The sequence below is a fragment of the Zootoca vivipara genome, chromosome 2, assembly GCF_963506605.1.
Source record: "Zootoca vivipara chromosome 2, rZooViv1.1, whole genome shotgun sequence".
Taxonomy (NCBI): domain Eukaryota; kingdom Metazoa; phylum Chordata; class Lepidosauria; order Squamata; family Lacertidae; genus Zootoca; species Zootoca vivipara.
This window is the reverse complement of record NC_083277.1, coordinates 90956221-90975328: the sequence shown is the minus strand read 5'-3', so window position 1 is coordinate 90975328 and position 19108 is coordinate 90956221. Positions and strand designations below refer to the sequence as shown.

At 41.4% G+C, this 19108-nt stretch overlaps 1 protein-coding gene across 5 annotated transcripts in view; it reads right to left on the bottom strand.

The window, feature by feature from the left end:
* EXOC7 (exocyst complex component 7) overlaps positions 1 to 19108 on the bottom strand; it is a 31769-nt gene that overhangs the window by 3853 nt on the left and 8808 nt on the right. For 2 of the 5 annotated variants that reach the window (XM_035104527.2, XM_035104528.2), the window contains 9 exons: positions 13387 to 13455; positions 11651 to 11796; positions 11413 to 11565; positions 10206 to 10304; positions 9614 to 9676; positions 8793 to 8859; positions 4089 to 4154; positions 3156 to 3273; positions 517 to 612 (listed from right to left, as the gene is read on the bottom strand). In XM_035104527.2, coding sequence (XP_034960418.1) covers positions 517 to 612; positions 3156 to 3273; positions 4089 to 4154; positions 8793 to 8859; positions 9614 to 9676; positions 10206 to 10304; positions 11413 to 11565; positions 11651 to 11796; positions 13387 to 13455 — 877 coding nt within the window. Of the gene's footprint in view, positions 1 to 516; positions 613 to 3155; positions 3274 to 4088; positions 4155 to 8792; positions 8860 to 9613; positions 9677 to 10205; positions 10305 to 11412; positions 11566 to 11650; positions 11797 to 13386; positions 13456 to 14154; positions 14248 to 19108 lie in introns of all 5 variants that reach the window. The other 3 variants (XM_035104525.2, XM_035104526.2, XM_035104532.2) reach the window with 3 other exon arrangements.

Here is a 19108-nt window from a genome sequence, read left to right as displayed (position 1 = left end):
CTACAACTTGGGACAGGAAGGCTTGTGTTACTAGCTGATGTCTGGATCTCAGGACTAGCATGTTAACACAGCCAGGTTGCTCCTTATAAAAATGAAGCTTTCAGTTCAGCTCACCTCCTGAATACCTATTTCATATGGAAAGGCAGCCGCTTAGCTGCTTATCAATCTGCATATGTATAGATAGCCAGCACCTTTTCAATTAAACATATCTAAGTGCCATCCATTCACATGTTGGTTTCCCATCTCATCAGCAAAACTAACCTTTGGCAAATACTGGAAAGAGCAATGTACCCTACTGCATGCAAGCTGTAGTAATGAAATTTGTTGCTGAGTCAGAACTGCGATCTATGCCAATTATTTTTACTTGAATAACATTTCCAAGAAGGGCAAATTGCCTTCTCCAACTTCATAATGTTTTACTGAAAGGCCTCTTCACATAGACAATGATTACAGGTTATTTATAGTGCTGAGGTCCTCCTGACTCTAATGGGAAAGGGGCAGGCACATTCTTCTGACCTGCGCTGGTATGCAGTGATTTGCTGCTCAATGTGTTCTCTATAAGATTTTTCCGCATTCTTCTGTGTCACAGCCACCAACTGAATTAGCTCAGACCTAGGAGGAAGAACAAGGACAAGCAGTGCTAGATGAACAATGAGGTCACAAGGCATTAGCACCTTTCTGAGGATAGAGTTTCAAGTTTTTCAAAACAGATGCTTAGTCCACCTGCAGTTTTAAGTTGAAACAGGGCCCCACAAATGTTGGCTAGCCTTGATAGCTAGCCAACGCAACTATGGGGGTACGTACCCACTCCTTCTTGCGCAAGCTTTGAGCTTATAGCTGACATTCTGTGACTAATAAATGACTGGAAAGCAACAATCCGTCTCACTGCATTTCAAGCCTCAGCACAAGGACAGAAAGACTCCCCTCCTAGTGGCAAGAGTCTTGTTAGCACAAAGATGGAAGAATGAGGAAATCCCAACGAAAGAACAAGGGCAAGAAAAACTGGTGAGTTATGCGGAGTTGGCAAAGATGACATACAAACTACATGAGGACAACCGTGACTTCAAAGAAGAATGGGAACTTTTTACAAACTATTAGAAAGACAACAAAAGGATTTGGACTACTTGGCAGGTTTTGAATAAACATCCACAATTTATTATTAGAACATATGATAGATAAGGTAATGATATGTACAATTTTATAACATGCAGAAAACAATATGTACAAACAAATCAGAGATAGGAGCTGAGGGAAGTCCTTAGAGGGTGGAGGAGGGAGGGGTGAGAGGAGGAAAAGGGGGGAATTATAATTGGCTATGTTATTGGTAATTTGTATTGTTTAAAAATTCTTTTTCTTCAATAAAAATATTTTTAAAAAGAAAAGAAAGAAAGAAAGACTCCCCTCCTTCTTCCAAGCCTAGACCCAGCATTTCAATAACAGGCAGCTGTTGCTCAGGATCAAACCCCGAAACACTTCCCTCCCCTCATTCTTCTGCAGAGCACTAGCAGCAAAGATGAGATATAGGATGGGATAGCATAGTCATAGACTGATGTTGAATTGCTAAGGGCTTTTCCCTGCACTGTGTTTTATGGATAGGTTTGCCTGCATGTAAAATGTTGTTTATTTATATATTACATCTCTATATTGCCCTTCCTCTCACAGGAGGCCAGACCTGTGAAGTTACAGCTTCTAGCCAGATCTTGGGGAAATGAGCAGAACCAGAAGTTAACAAGCCAGCATAGGCATGCATGTGTACTAGACTCTCAACAGACATACCTTAACCCTTTGTCCTCCAAACCCTGGGGATCAAAGCAATCTAAGAGGTGGTGGTGCCGGGAGATGGAAAAGGAGCCCTTGTCTGGGTGGCCTCCATCAGTGGCAATTTTAAGATGAAAGTGAAGCAATAGCAACAAGGGCTATTGGAGCTCATGGTCAGAGAGGCACTAGGGATTAAGAGCAGCTGTTGGGGATGTAGAACTAATAGGTGTTGTGTTCACATTTAAAAATTGAAATACTGTATAAGGCTCTGCGGCTTAGAAATATTAAGCACTCTGACAAAGGTAAAAAGGTAAAGGACCCCTGGATGGTTAAGTCCAGTCAAGGGCTACTTTGGGGTGTGGCACTCATATCGCTTTTCAGGCCGAGTGAGTTGGCGTTTGTCTGCAGAAAGCTTTCCAGGGCATGTGGCAGTATAACTTAATCGCTTCTGGCGCAACAGAACACCATGATGGAAGCCAGAAAGCATGGAAACGACGTTTAGCTTCCCGCTGCAGTGGTACCTATTTATCTACTTGCACTGGTATGCTTTTGAACTGCTAGATTGGCAGGAGCTGGGACGGAACAATGGGAGCTAACCCCATCGCACGGACTCGAACTGCCAACCTCCCAATCGGCAAGCCCAAGAGGCTCAGTGATTTAGACCACAGTGCCATCTGCTGTCATACTCTGACAAAGCTGATTGCTAGGCTAGTGGTTACGAAGATTTCACCACCATAATTACAAGGACAGACCAGCTGGAATTTTCACTTTCCCCTATAATGACTGGAATTCCTCACTTTCTATGTGCCAACTGGGTTTGTGTGACCAAACATACTATGGTCCTCTCTGATGGCAGTGTGCTTTGTGCCACCCATTGGTACACCATAATCTGGATGACCACCAACTTAATTGTATTATTGTATGCATAGTCAGGTAGAAATATTTAAACATATAAACGCTTGAGTACTGAGTAGTGGACTAGATCATCTGCAGGAATGTAAAACTGCAAAGGGCTTACATTAATAGTTATGCGTCTGAGTAGCTGCTCTTGAGTCACGCAAAGCAACCAGCAGTAAATTATTTCTTAGATTTATTGGGAAGTGCTCTCCAAAACAAGAGCCTTTCGGCTGACAAGATGAAAGAGCCTGATGCAATCACAGCCCTTTTGGCTGCTTTAATTTTCCATTCTTTTGTGTAAGACATTGGTTACAGTAGGAATGACAGACATCAAAGGGCCCTTTCTGAAGCGGAGCAAAGCATGAGGGAAGCAGAAAAACCGGAGTACAAAATGTGCTCTGCCAGGGAGTTAATGAAAGAACCTCATAAGCACAAATTCAGCTATAGTGGCAGAAATTCCAGTCTTCCAGCACATACATAAACAATATCCAAGTACTTACTTTTCAAGGGACTTCAGGATGTAATTGTAGTTGTTAAGCAGGAAGATGGCACTTAAAGATTCCTCATAAACCTTGGATTTACTGAGAAGGTTTAGTTGCAAGTTGCCCAGCACTTTGCCTTAACAGAAAGGATGCATGAGTAGGAGACAAGGAGACCACTGTAAAGATCTTAAGTAGATTACCTATGCCACTTAGCTAGCTGGCTAAATTCTAACCAATTTATATAACACAAAGTCTCTGTGAAGGTGCTTCTTTGAAGATCTTGGCATCAAGTGTGAGATAACCAACATTGATGCCACTTGCAGCTGAAGTATATATTTAGCGGTCATCCTAATCCCCATTTTTATACAAAATTTGCACACAGTTTATAGGATGTTTGTTATTCTGAACTTCCCACTGCCATCATTCTCATCATTTTTCTTATGGAAAAAAAGTCCAAGATTTGTTTGTCTTTAAATCATTATTTGTTGTGCAAGATTGCAGCAGTGCTATTTATCACAATGTACCCACTTGCTTTGCAATGTGTTATAAAGGTGCACTCTTAATACACCAACAACATATACTGGAACCTACATAAACGCATAAGATATCTACAGAAAGGTGCAAAGTTTGAATTAACAAAAAAAAAAATCACACATTATTGAAATGCCGTCTTTTATATATATTTTTCCTTGAAACAGGGAACTAATCTCCATTTCATAGACTGCTTACTATTTTGGCAGGAGCAGCAATTGCAGCCCAGCATGGCTGCGGGTAAACGGGGGTGGGGGGGATCCTTCCTGCACAACTGGTTGGCATCAGTCTCCGCCTCAGCTGAATGTAGGGATTGCCGAGACTCAGCACCATTTTTTAAATTCAAATGGGCTAATCATAGCCATAGTTTGGAGGCCGTGAAAAGGAAGAAGGTAGGCAAAGTGGTGAAGAGTTACTTACAGATGTAGGTGCTGAGCAGCCGTCTACTGAATTCAGAACTGTAGCTACTTGCTGAAGAGCTGGTCTCTGAAAGGCAGCAAACATTAAATCAATTATTTTATTTCTTTAGATGGCTACTTTCTCTCCTCCTCAAGCAACGTTTTATTTCTATAAATTCAGCTAAAACTTTAATCTTGGGTGTACTATGAGATGGAAACAGCAACTTTGCTTCAACTCTAGACTAGATCAGTTTCACTCTAACCTAGTACCCTCCAGATGGTTCTGGACTACAAATCCCAAAACCCCTAGCCATGCTGACTGGGGATGCCAGACGTTGTTGCCCAAAACATCTGCAGGACCCAAGGCTCTGCTCATTTTATGCAATGGAGAATAGAGCTACATTCAGTCAGAACCTTTGTCACCTCAGGCTTATACTACCTTATGAATTACTTTACCATAATCTATCAAGTTCAGATATAGTGAACACCGTTACAGAGAAAAGATACTGGTTATAAACATTCCCACCCACCCCCGAAAATCTGTTTGTCTCAGATATTCTCATTAGGATAAAAACAAAACATTGTTTTAATGAACCACAAAAACTGTGCTAACATTTCATATTAATGCAAGCAATTGTTTGACTTCAGCAAGTTTCAGGTGACACTTTATAGGTTAGCAAGGAAATAGCCAAGGTTTCTGTCATATGAACAAGGCAGGTTATCAAAAGGTTTTGCTTGTATGAACGCAAACATGATTTTCATTGGAACCTTAGCAGTGTATATTCTGTGGGGTTGTTGTGAATATGACCAACTTACTTTTAAGCAGTGCTGTACTTGCTTCTGAAACTGTGTTAAGTTTGATGAGAAGCTGTCAGCTGGCTCAACTTTATTTGAAGTGTATGTGAACTTTTCGTACTGGCAGAGCCAATTGATACCAGATACCAGAAACCACATATGACTTCTTGGTGATGTTCCAAGGCCAACAGAAGAAGGGGACAAAAGTTTTGCCAATGGTGGGTCTAGGGCTGAGCCTGTTTCTATGCATTCATGGAAGTCTTTGGCCTGCAGCCAACTCCCAGGTTTTGTACTTATTAGCCGGCTTATGGGCAGGTGCTAGTGATGTGGCCTACAAGGGCTCATTCTATGTAGAATATGTTCTTCCAGCTGAAGTGGCTCACCTGACATTGCCTAACATCCTATGCCGCTATTTCTCAAGGGAGAAGTTGGCAGCAGGTGAAGCGCCCCTTTCACAGGCCCTGTTTGCTTATTGTTGCATGAGGGCAGGTACACTGTATGTTATCTGCTCCTCCGGGAGGGAAACAGGCACCTTTCCTCCAAGAGGCTTACCTTGAGCATGCCTGGATTTTACCTTCACTTCATGCTGATTCCCCCAGAGAGCATGGCAGCAGCAGGACCCGGAGAGGAATGCAGTGGCTACAACCTCCTCTCCTCTCTGGGAAGCTGCATGTTCACACTAAGCCATGATTTGGGTTACTGCTATGTGGAAACTGAGCCTGTGTGTTGTATGCAAATATATATAACAAAGTCTTTACTGCCAGTTCTTGTAAAACAAAAATAGCTTGAAGGCGGCTATTGAAGGGAGAAATACAGGAAGGGTAATTAACCCTTTCCCTGGTTACCATTTTTCCATTGCTACTTTCCCCTGCCAAGCTGCTCCCTTCTCCCATCTCATGTTGTCCCAGCTGTGTGTTTGCAAGGGGAGGTACATAATGAGAAGCAAAACAATGGGGAGGGGGTTGTCATTCAGTCTGGAGTAAAATGGGCTTTCCAGTTCCAAATCCCATGGGGTGGGGTGGGGTGGGGTGGAGAACACCCTCTGCATTCATACATTTTCTGATAAATGGAATAAGACATGGTTTTTATCGGGTACAATGAAAGACAAGCAGAAATACCGTATGTAACCAGGTGCAAAAAAAGAGGTAGTATTATGTATGCATGTGGGTAGTACAAGTACCACTGCTGCTTACCTCTGGGATCTAAAGGAATATTGTATGTGTCCCCAAGAACTATAAAATTTAAGGCAGAGCAGAGATAAAAAGGATAGGAAGAAAAAAGAGAAAGGAAGAAATGCAAAGTGCAAAAAGACACGTTAGAGACAACCATACTTTCAAGAACCAAGCAGAAGATACCAACACAGAGCATTACATGGGTTCAGCAGGCAGGAGCCACTCCTTTTTAGAGCATGGATGTGACAGGAAACTGAGGAAACCTCTATTTCTAGTAGGGAGCTTATATGCCATTCCTTCTAAGGAGACCACTTATAGCCAAGGCTGCTTATATTCAGCGCACTATGCAGAAGGGCTTCTGACTTCCCCAAAAATCTCAGCTTCCATTGAAAACAGGGGCTTCTAGCCTTGATGGGCATAGTTTTTTTTTCAAAAACTGCAATCACAATAATGTGTCAACAGCAACTGTAGACTCAAAAAGGAAGGAAGCCCTCTATTGGGTTTTAGTGGGCACAGATAGTGGCTTCTACTTCCTTTCCCTACACAATTCCAAGGTTATCTACTGTGCTTCATGGCTCAGCGGGGATTTGAACCTACATCTCCCTGGTCTCATTTCAGTCTCACTGTTTCAGAAGGGCTTGCTCTCAAAAAGCATGCATAGGCTTGCAACCTAGCATGTCTTTACAGATGAAGAATGTCACAACTTGCATACTAATACGTAAAAGGTTAATTGAAATTTGCACTCAAGTCTGTGGGGGAAAAGCTAATCATTTGGGGAAGGGGTTATCTACCATCTTATTTGGGTGCAATAAAAAAGCATGTCTTATTGTTATAGGAATGAGCTGCATCAAGCTTCCTCATGCCTGGCATAGCTGGGAAGAAGAGTTTAGAAATTTACTTCCATTTCAAACTAACAGTGATTAGCTTTAACTTTGATTAGCTGAAACAAGCCAACTTCAGATCATAATTTATGAAGCTGGTTTGTTTTAACCGTTGTTAAGATAATCTACAGCTTAGAAATTTGTTACAGAAAGCTCCCAGTCTTCTAGTTGTGACTGCGCCAGAGGAGGAAAGCCATAAGTGCATGAACCAAAGGCTCATGCAAGTAATAATAAGCCACTGTTTATAATTATGCCTGAACCTGCCATTATAGTACAGCTCTTATCCCCCCCCCACTCCTTTTCTTTGATGAGAGAAGCTGAATAACTGTAATTAGATCCATAAGGTGGTGGGGTGTGTTTTTTGCCAGGTGGGGGGTGCATAATGGTTTCCCTGCAAATCATTTATCTGCCCCTTCCCCTTACCTGACAAGGCTCAAAAACACAAGATAAATATGTATTCTGAATGCTGAAGAGGTGGCACCTGACCCAAAGAAGCAACTACTTGAGATCACAGGCACCCACTCATGAAACTGTTTAAACGTGCTTGAAAAATGAAGGTCACTGTGGCTCTTTTACATAGATTTGTGCAGTCAAGGTTAGCCTTTGACTGGGTCTCAAATTAGCAACAAAATCTCCAGCTCTTTATCTACTACATTTTGCTTTAAAACAATGACAATATAAGCAATCAGACCCTGCAAAAGAAATTGCAATTAAGCCCCAAACCTAATAATTGGCCAGGTTAGCAGAGACACATTCTGCTAACCATTAGAACTTTTTAAAAAACACCCTTTTACATGTCCCAAGCTGTTTACTGCTTGGGCAGCTGCTACAATCTCAATCATTATTATGTTTTCCTGATCAAAAGACACAAAAAGGAATTGCAGCTATCTCTACTGGTAATAAACTGCCACTCCTTTGGCCCATGAAAGAGTTGGCTCCAAAACTGTCTTTGCCCATAACCAATTTAAGCAGGCAAAGGAGCACGTGGAAGGGATTTTGGTGAGTCAGCCACAGAAATGGATCCTGTTTTGAGTATTATACAGGCACCTGTTAAAAGGACAGATGATGGAGAGCACATGCAAGGTGCAGTTTGCTTAGTTAAACCTCCTTAGCATGGACCTCACTGGACAAACTGGTGTCCCCTTTAAACGTTATAATCTTTAAAATGGCCTCACCTCTTTTTCAAACAAAAACAATCATATAGGAGATTTAACTGGCTTATAGTGATACACCACTGCATAACCCATATATGCATAGAAACATAAAAATTACATAATGTTGAGGCAAAAACATATCTTGCTAAATTATTGTCAACTACAGTTTTATATACCCTGGGTTTCAGATGTAACATCTGAAGTACACATATTAAAAATCAGATTCTTGGCTTCACATTCTGCCAGAAGCAACAACTCTCTGAATTTCAAGAGTTTACACTGTCTTCCACTAACAGAAACTGACCCAGAAACATATGACTATTCCATATTATTATGACATAGCCACAAAACCAGTTAACAGCTTGTTCATGTGGCGATAACAATACTCCAACATGATTCTCACTGAAAGCTACCTAACTTAGGAGATGAAAGGCTATCTCAAAATTCACCCTTGTCTGTAGGCTTCAAGGATTATAGAACTAGTAGCAGACTAACAAACTAATGTGAAAAACCAGAGGCATCTCTCTTAGAATCTCTTATAACTTCTTAGATGGCTGCGGGTTGTTTTGGTTTTTTTGCTGTACTAGATAAAACTAGACGGGTGATGAGGTGAGGCGTAAACTGTACCCTTGCTAAGGAGGTTTTACTGCAAGGCAAGCAAAGGAAACGACTTTATTAGTGCAAGGAAGTTGTTTCTTGTATCCCGGGAGCTGTGTGTGAGTACCTTGGGATGCTAGCATGGCACCTGCAGTTTCCTGAAAATCCAGCAACTGCTGCAGGAAGAGAATGGCCTGCAAAAAGAAGGAAGATGTGTTCTTAAAAAAAGTCAATTTGTTATTTTCCACTTTGTGAAGAAAAAGAAACAGGGAGGCATTCTTATGAAAACCTATAATTATCCTGTCCTGGAAAAATGCATAATCTATGGTAATTAATTTCAAAGATCATGGAGGTTGCAAGCAAAGGGAGAGGGAAGGTCATTGCTTGAAGATGAGACCTGGTAGGTGAGAGTTGTGGCTGACATTGGCCACTCATAGGATGCATTAGCCAGCCCAGAGATCTCAAGGACATTTTTTTGAAGCTGGAATCTGGAGTCTGAAGCAGAAGGTACCCCTCTGATGAGCTGGCAAGGGCAGAGTGTAAGGCATCTACTATTTATACCAGGTCACCCAATTGCGAGGCTCCAAATTGCCTGCCAGACTGTAATGCACACCATTTCTGTGCCTGAAAAGTGCTCCAAGCCTTGAGCACACATTATCTCAGGAAGATCATGACAAAGGAGTCAGTGGGGAGGGGCTCCAAGGCTTCACAGATGTCAGGGGAAGGTCTGAAGGGTGCCACTGCAGCTATGGGCATCACACGGATGAGCTCAGCCAAATATCAATCAATTTCCCTTAACACTGTCAGTTATGGAAGCCCAGGTTTAAAACATGCCATTTATCCTGGTTCAACAAGAATATCACCCTTATGCAACAAAGAAAAACAGAAAAGAAGAATGAAGTCACGGAGCTCGTTTTACCAAGGGACATTCTGAATTGCTTCACATACATTGCTGGTGAGTTCATGAACTGTCCCATCTTTTGGCATGTTGTACTCCTTGTCTGGATTGTTCTAGGGAGGAAAAAACCCAAAGAATATTTGATAAGATGGATAAAAATGTGCACTGCATAGAACTACCCCATTCTTGTTATTATGCAGTTATATTTCCTGAACCACCTAACTATTTCTACATCCCTACGGGTCAAGTGCACCATCTACTGGTCACTGTAAAAAGGATGTGTGGAGAAAAATAGATTTTAAGCAGACACCACTGTCATTATATTTGATCCCTCCATAACCACTTCTCTCTCTCTCTCTCTCTCTCTCTCTGCTAAAAGATCTGTGAACATTTACAAAACTTTCTATGGACTCCCCTCATTTGACTGTCAGTGATGCCTGTTAAAGAGACTACATCAAAATCAAGTTAGTTATAAATACACATTTTAAATTCCAGGAAAGGAAGTCGCTTTCCCCCCTCTCCTCCGATTATAACTTCCAAGATTTTACAGTACACCTAAATGTAATTAATGGAACATTTGCATGGATCCCCTGCACTACTGTGGATTACTAAATAGATAAACAGCAGAAAGGTACTCATTACCTTGATGTTGTCTGCGAAATCTTCCAGAGCCTTGGCTCCTGTGGTTTCCATTGAGGTTATGAGGCTGGGGAGTTTGTTCTTCGTGCTGGCTGCAGTGCCCTGAAATATCCAGCACAGCACATGAGACAACTCCGGGGGGGGGGGGCTACTGTAATCTACTGAACACAGAGTGTATCACTCACAATTCTGCTGGTGCTAAGAAAACAATCACAAGCTTTGTTAGCAGCAGGTAAAACTCAAGCTTCCCTGCGGAACACACTGTCAGGCCTGGTGTGCGTTCATCGGAACATAGGAATCTGCCTTCTACCAAGTCAGACTGTTGGCCAATCTAGTTCAGGATTGTCTGCACTGATTGGCATCTGCTCTCCATGGTTTCAGGCAGGAATCTTTCCCTACCATACCTGGAGAGGCTAGGGATTGAACCTGGGCCCTTCTGCCTGCAAAGGAGATGCTCTACTGCAGTTATGTCTCTTCTGGCTCTTGAAAGAGGGAACAAGCCTACTAGTCTTAAATGTACATTTGTGCTTCAGTCCTAGCTACTTCTCTTTCACTTGGTTTCTAGAAATTTTATATACTTATTAGTTTTAATTATAACCATTCTTCATCTAGCCAGACCCCAGAAGGGTTTACAACACACATTTCCATAAAACACGTAAAATACAATAAAATTTCTAAAAGCATTGTTAAAAGCAATATATGCAGCAGAAAACTTCATTAACTCCACAAAACTCTGATATCTGTCTATGTGGCCCACACTTCTATCTCTCAAATGCATGAATGAATAAACCTCCTTAAGCTGGCATCAGAACATCACCAATGAGGGGGACAGTTGAAATTCCAATGCGAGTTTCACAGTCAGGGGGAGCTACAGCAGATAGGGCCCTGTTTTGTGCCATTACAGAATGTACCTCACTCAAAGGTGGAACCACAAGCAGGGCCTATTCCCTCTGATCACACAGCATGGGCTACCATAAATTGGGATATGTGTTCCTTTAAATATTTGGGTCCTGGGCTGCATACAGGCAGCAATTCCCAAAGGAGAAGAGACATCTGTGCTGTGAATTGGCCTTCACCCTACCACAGTTCTCAACTGTTACAAAATCCTGTCTGGAGTCCTGATCCTGCTATGAATAACTGGATCCTGCATCCCAATTGTACATGACCTTGCTTTGCAATACTGTAGTGAGTTTTATTGATAGGCAGTTACCTGCAAAACTTGATCAAATTCTGGCTTCGTCTGCTTCAAGTGCCTTAGGATGGGGAAGATAGTCAGCACAGCTGAGTAATCATGACGTATGATGGCCTTTCGGGCTGCAGAGACAATGTTGTCCCCCTCTATCATCAGGTTCTCTAAAGACTCCTACAGCAAAACAAATCCTGCGTGAATTAGAGAAATGAGCTTTTTCCACAAGAAAGGAAGGAACCATGTTAAGTTTCAAGAAGACCTGGATAAGGGAGTCAAATGTCTTCTTCTGGTGGTGTTCTGGGATGATTTCTGTCAGTAGCTGATACTCGCTTTGGGCCAGTTTGATGAAGGCGCTAACACAGTGGATGTAAGCATCAATCTCCATGTCCAGCATGTCATCTCTCCCTGTAGGGATTGCACAAGCATAGAATATGTCAGTTTTCTGTGGGAATCTGATAATATTAGCATATATTTTCATTTGTAGTGGAGCAGTTTGTTTAGCACCACCAGAGACTTCAAACTATACCAATAACCCAAATTTTGTTACATGCCAGCCCATAGGGTGCATCTAGGGGTGGGAGGTGAATATTTCATGTTTTTCTTGACAGGATACAATGTTTTAAGCAGCTAAGTGCAAGCATGTAAAGGGAGCCCAAATGTGAATGATTCAATACATTCACTCACACCTTAAAAGCACCTTAAATTTGTACAACAGTCTGTAGTGTTGATTGACTTGTGCCTTTATGAAACAGAATTTATCCTGAAGAATTCCATCCTACAACGGATCTATCCTATTTGCAACAGCATCATTGATACAAAAGGAGGGGCTTGCCTTGCCTTGATTTAGTAGCACATTCAATTCCTAAAACATTTATGCCCAACAAAGTACAGGAACATAAAAAACACTTTAGCTGATAAAACTAGGGTAATGCCGTTAAAAAACCCTAATGCCACAAGACATCAGTATATCTCCAATATGCTAGAATAATCTTTCAGCTGAGAGTGAGACAAAAATGCTTTTAAGTGAATAAATAATGCCAATAAGTTCTTGATGCCAAAAATAGCAGAATAAGGCCCTTGATGGGCCAGGAACATATTCCACGTCTCTCTACTTGGAACAGTGCCTCTCCCCATGATGCTACTGGCTTTTCCTATTGGCTTCTTTTCCCCATTATTTCTACAAGATCTTCCCCCCTGGAAGCCAATTCTTCTGTCTTGAATAATGGAATAGGTATCCAATATATTACAAAACCCTTGTGCCATGATGTCTGCTATGATGTGGGGAGAAGCTGACACAGCTATTTTGCCATTATACACACCTATCACCAGAGCATGTGAAGGTATTCTGCAATTCTTAGGAAAGTTGCAACTCGGGTTTAAAAAGAAATGCTCGCAAATACTATTAAAATAGGGGTTTTGAAGACATTAGCCAAGACGATGTTATTTTATTCCATGTCTTCTTATATCTTGCTACTGGCACTGTGACATCATATAATCTGCTCAGTTTTATGTCCACTGAGGAGGTACACCCACCCACCCACCATTCAGCTGAAGATGGATGTTTGGAGAACTTGCACAGCAGAGATAATTATGCGTAAAAATACCAGGGACGAGTTCTACTGAACTGAAGACTTGAATAAATGAGAAAGAACAGCCCAGACAGTCATCTCTGATATGGGTGGCTTAGCACTATAAGATTAAACTATTCGGGGGTTGTGGATAAGAGTGCTAAAGGAAAGAGGTTCCAGCTAGTATAGGAGCTTGCTGCTGCGGCCACTCCTTTGGACGGATCCATCCATGTCAACCCTTCTTGTGCCCATGTTGTCTTTCAGACTGGCAGAGATCAGCACAATCCGGTGCGGCTTGAAAAAGTCAGATACTCCGATTTGGGGTGGGAGAGGAAATTCACCTGGAACTGTCCTAAGAAAATACCTCAAGAAACACTAAAAATAAAAGTATTAAATTAGCCAGCTTAAGTTTTAATATGGTACTTACCAGCAGCTGGCCCATGCTTGTCACTCAGGGTGTCGGAAAGGTGTTTAACTCGTAAATCATGCTCATGACCTAGCGAGATGTCAGCGGGCATTAACAGAAGGAGTGGTTTATCCAGGCCATCACAGTGCTTGTCTCTTCAGGTTTTATTTGCTTGTCTCAGACATTTACAAGTGTTTTCCTGGCAACCTGGTCTATGACCCCTTTTTCCAATACCATAGCAGTAGTAGCAGTTTCAAACATGATCAAGAATATGGCGTAATGCATGGTTCATAGTTAAAAGCAAGTGCCACTGTTATTTTGACACAGCTGTCTGCCTTTGTTTCTATATGTAGTCCCTAAAATTCATTTAGAGACAGCAAGGCATTGTACTTTGAATTAACGATTCCAATTTGATCAAGGTTGAAAGGGCTGCTACCTTTCCAGATGAAGTGAACAAGGATAGATCATGGAGAGAAAAGGTCACACCAAGCTACAACAGAACTTCTGTTAGCCAGTCAAACTGCATCACAGATTGGACTTCTCTAAATTTATGTGGCCTGCAACTCTTTAGAGTGTTGCAAAGAGTAACCTGCTGCCCTATCTTTTTGTATTGGTCTCTTTGCTCTTCATGCTGTTTTTGTGTCCCAAAGAAGCCAGGATATTTATTGAGCAACCTCATTGTATTGGGCAGTGGGGCTAAAGACTAACAGAAGCCTTGAAGGCGGAAGAAAGGCCAATACCCAAGTTAGACGCCCCCCTTCAAGAGTGAAAAGTGAGAGAAGCGATTACCTTCCATAGGAATGAGGTTAGAGGCCCCCTTTTTCCCATCTAGACATTGCTGAGAATACTGTTTCAGAAGATTCTGAGCCTTACGGATCGTGCCTGTCACCAGAGCCACAAGAGAGGAGAGACAAAGAGACCTTGGAAATGAATGAGAAACAAAACACAAAGCAACCCTCCACCAGTGCCTTGCCAACCAAACCTAGCATGGCAGTGCTGGCCAACAGTGAGAATGCTCTGCATATACACATACACAGACTCAGGAATGACCAGTTATGTGCCCTTTAATACTGCCACCAATCCCCTTAGAGAGACTGAAGAACTACTGCAGTGTGCTCTATGTGGCGCTTGCCTTGAAAATGGTCCACAAGCTGCAGTTAGTGAAGAATGCAGCTGCTAGGTTGGCAAGTTGGGCAGCCTGATGGGACCGTGTGCCACCAGACCCAATTCAAGGTGCTAGTACTAGTGGATAAAGCCCCCATCTATATTTTAAATCCCATCTCTATGTGGTTTTTCAGGGAAGCTTTTGTGGGAAAGCTGAGAACTCTGTTGCTCTGTTGAGGGTTAATCCTCATTTTCTGCTGTTTCTGTTAATTGGTAGTCTTGGATGATTTCTTTTTCTTTAATTGTTTTATCCTTTCTATCTGTTTTGTTTGTATTAATTTTTGTGATGGCTTTATTGTTTTTATTACCTTGTCAGCTGTTCTGAATCTTGAGAAACAGGACATAAAGAATTTTAAAACTAATAACAGATTGCTGCTGCTATTAAATATTATTTAATAATAATAATGTAAGCAGCAACTGCTTGCATCAGTTGGATTGCATCAGGTTAGAGTAGCTCCCATGAGGTCTGTGAGCACAAGCATGGTCTGCCATTTTCCCACAAGGCTACCATTTACAAACAAGAAAGACCATGCCACACAAAAATATTGTGGTTTTGTTTTGTTTTTTGTTTGCATCAACCACATTGCACTTAATGTCTGAAGTCAAACCAAATCAATTCACACAGTTTCCAATGCTGCATGTGGGAGCAGAAGCTTTCGGATATTTTTTTGCTATTGTGAAATGAGGGAAGAACATCGAGGATAACTGGTAGGGAGCTGCACAGAGAGGCACATGACTCTGTGCTAGAGACCACCATATACTGAATCCTGGGAATTATTTCCCAATCCCCTACCAGTCTAGCAGAAGCAGCACAAATGTAAGTCACAAATGACAGTCAGGCAACCCAAGGCTTCACAGCAGGTACCAGATTCCACAGGGAAGGCCTGCCTCCAATGGCCACATAAGGCATACCCGTGGCCTTGTGCGCAGGAACAGCTGGCCACAAAAGTAGTTACAGACTGTGTGTTATTCTGAGCATTCTCACCATGGACAGACAAAAAAGGTAAAGTAAAGAGAAAGCTAAGTCTTTACAGAACAGGGTAAGCATCCATGAGAGCTGTAGAAAACAGAAGGCAGAAGCTAACAGCACAGCTCAGATCTGCTCCAGCCCCCTTGCCTAGCTGCAAAATGAAAGGACAAAACATCAAGCTGTGCCCCTCCCCAGCCCCTAGGACTCTACTTCTGAATAAATGCAAATGAAATACATCACAAAAATTGAACGTTTTTGTAAAACAAAAAAAGAAGAAAGCATTAAACTGTAGCTCAAGCAGGATGCTGCAACTAAGAAACACTGAAAAAAGCACAAGAGAAAGCGTTAAAATGTCAGTCCACAAACAAACCTCAGTTTTACATGAGAATGTATTAGTGAACATGCAACAAAACATACCAACAGAATCAAGAGTGCACATAGGCATAACCCCCGCCCTCCCTGGTACATATACACCCAGAGTGCAGGCAATGCTTTCAGCATCAGACAAACAACACTCTAGATACAGAAGAAACAAATCTGGAAAGGTATAAAGTGCTTTATAACCTTTCCAATGATGGTAAAAATGGACAATGGAATCACTAAGAATACCTTTCACTTTTGCTTACGATGCACACACAAACAAGCCAATCCCAGCACCCATAATCTCATGGAGTTGTAATATTATATGCCCTATTGCTGATTAAAAGACTGCAAGTACTGTGTACCCCACTTAGAGCAGATATCATGGTACAATTGCACTTTATGTGCTGTAACGAAATAATGGTGAAAGAAGTACCCTTGCCACTGCTGCAAGCCTGTACGTTTCTATTTATGCTAAGCACACCTTGTATCAATGGAATGCATTTTCTGAAACAAGAGAATATTTGACTTAACAATCTGCCTAAAACTTTGTGATCATACAACAGGGCATACAAATGCGGCATACATCAAAGAAGGCAAGTTTAGCTTTGAATGTGTGGAATTGTATTCAGGGAAAGAACTAAGGCAGTAGAAATCTCTCCTCAAAAGTTGCCATTGTGACAATACTATAGTTGCATTATTTATCAAATGCCATCATATGGTAGGCTGACGACAGCAGGGCAGAAGATAAGTAAGCTGTTCTCCACCTGCCAGATATTTAAAACTCTGATTGGTTAACAGCAAGAACATTAATACTGCAGAATCTGTGCTGAGGTTTATTGTCTAAACCTACAGAGTATATTTTAAAACATTTTAGAAAACCACAAATGGCTTGCAATCATCACAGGTACTCTATATTAGCGAACTTGCAACAATGCTGTAAATACTGAACTTCATTTACAAGGGTCAGTTCCAATTAAGGTAATTGGAATAAATAATGAGACCAATCATTGCATTAAGAAAGCCAGATCAAGTTATCTTCCAAGTGCTCGCAAAGAACAGCAAATTTTAAATTTTGCTCAAATTCTGTATTATTAAAGTAGAGCAATACAAGATCATAAACGGGTGTGCACATGCCTAATTTTTACATGCCTTGTGTCTGAAAGCAATGCTAGCAGTCAGCAAGTATCTCTAAATGAGGCACAGGGCACCCGGGGCTCCTGTGGGAGGAAAAGTGGGGTGTAAATTTAATAAATATTGAACAAACTTTAAAAATCCCTTTTCCCTGCAAAAGTATGAAGCCATTCTTAAGCTTTTTTAACTGTGCAATTGACCCATGCTTCCTGATTTCCTAGAATGAAGTTACCCATGCTACATTTATGAGCCTTACCACTGATTATGCAAAGCATCTCTAGGCTCTGAGGAGTTTGTGCATAATTGAAATTAGCACTCTTATTTTTGTTGGGAATGTAAATATGACTCTAGCTACTATGTATTCAGCAAGCATCAGTATGAGCTATTCCCTATGCAAAACTACAAAGTTAAGTCTTCCATACTCTCTACAGATAAGGGACCTTGGCTCAGTCTCTTCCTCTGATTTGCATAAGAACAATTAGCCATATTTACCTCCAGACACACCAAGTGCTTCTGGGTATTAAATCAGTGCTACTGAAGAACAGAGTACTTAGCATCCTAATTAGGCCTTGATGGATTCTATTGGAAACCAACTGCTTTTGTTATAGGTTTATTTCTCCCGATTAGGCACTTTTGAACCAAGTGGGACAGCATGGCGGTTACTAATGAAGGCATCACATTCAAGGTAGAGGCAGTGATCAAGCAGAGAGAGGAGAAACAGGCTGTTACTTCTAAGCTTACACAGCTGTCCTCAAAACTATCTCTTTGCAAGCATTCTGGAAGCCAGTAACCCAGTGGTTCTTGTATGGGGTGGTGGTGGTGGTGAGGATCCACTAACAAGAGGATGGACTTGGAGACATCTAGGTTACTTGTAACCAAGTGGTGAGGGAACTTTAGGTCCTTTTTCCATGAAGAGACATCTTTTCAACATAAATAATTCTGTTAGTGCAAGAGCTTCAAAGACTTTTATTAAAAGTCACTCCACAGCAGAAACCCGCCCCCCACTTTGCTTAGGACCAAACTATCAGCTTTGTTCCTATTATGAAGCAAAAATGTGTCTAAACATCATGACGGCATCTCTCCTAAGTCGACAAATTAGTGATCATAGAATCATAGAGTTGGAAGAGACCACAAGGGCCATCCAGTCCATCCCACTGCCAAGCAGGAAACACCATTCATTCATAGTGATTCATTTAAGAAGTCCCAAGGATTCACTGAGCATGCCACCTTGTAATTTCTTTGCATTACAAACTATCCTTGTTACAGGTAGGGAGCCGTGTTGGTCTGGCTTAGTCAAAACAAAACAAAACAAAACAAAATATTCCCATAGCACCTTAGAGACCAACTAAGTTTGTCATTAGTATGCGCTTTTGTGTGCATGTATCTGAAGAAGTGTGCATGCACATGAAAGCTCATACCAATGACAAACTTAGTTGGTCTCTAAGGTGCTACTGGAAAGAATTTTTTTTAATTTTGTTTGGTTTAAACTATCCTTGAATAGTGTAAGATTTTGTTTGGAATGATGTAGAGATATTTGCAACGACATAAAAGGATTGACATCCATATATTGAGAAGACAAGCTCAAGTTGAGTTACACTTTGATGGGGCTCTATCATTTACATATAACATTTTCGTAGCACATATTCTCCCCAGCTCATGAGACTTTTCTCTTTTTTCAGGAGGGAGGGGCAAGGTTTTAACTCATTCAGTGTATGGGATTAAAACAGGCAAGTAGTACAGAGATACTCTTCATTAGAGCCATGGAACACTAACTAGAAGCTAAACATTGGCTGGGGGTGGGGGGGTGGAGTGAACATGATTTTTTCAAGCAGCAGCACAGAAAATGGAACAGTTGCTTCTTTGCCCATCATTCAAGACAGATAAGAGACAAAATAAGGGATGATTACATTCCGACAAAAGAAACCAAGAGGGACAATTTTGACAGAGACATTAGAATGTCACGTGAAGAGCTGCCCTTGAAAGCTGAATAGTTTTGGGAAATAAAACTGAGTGATTCAGTATCTGCCAAATAATTATATAGCACAATTATCTGTCATTATTTTTTAAGATTTGCTTCTCTGCAGGTCTATTTCAAACACACACTGTTAGTTTGGC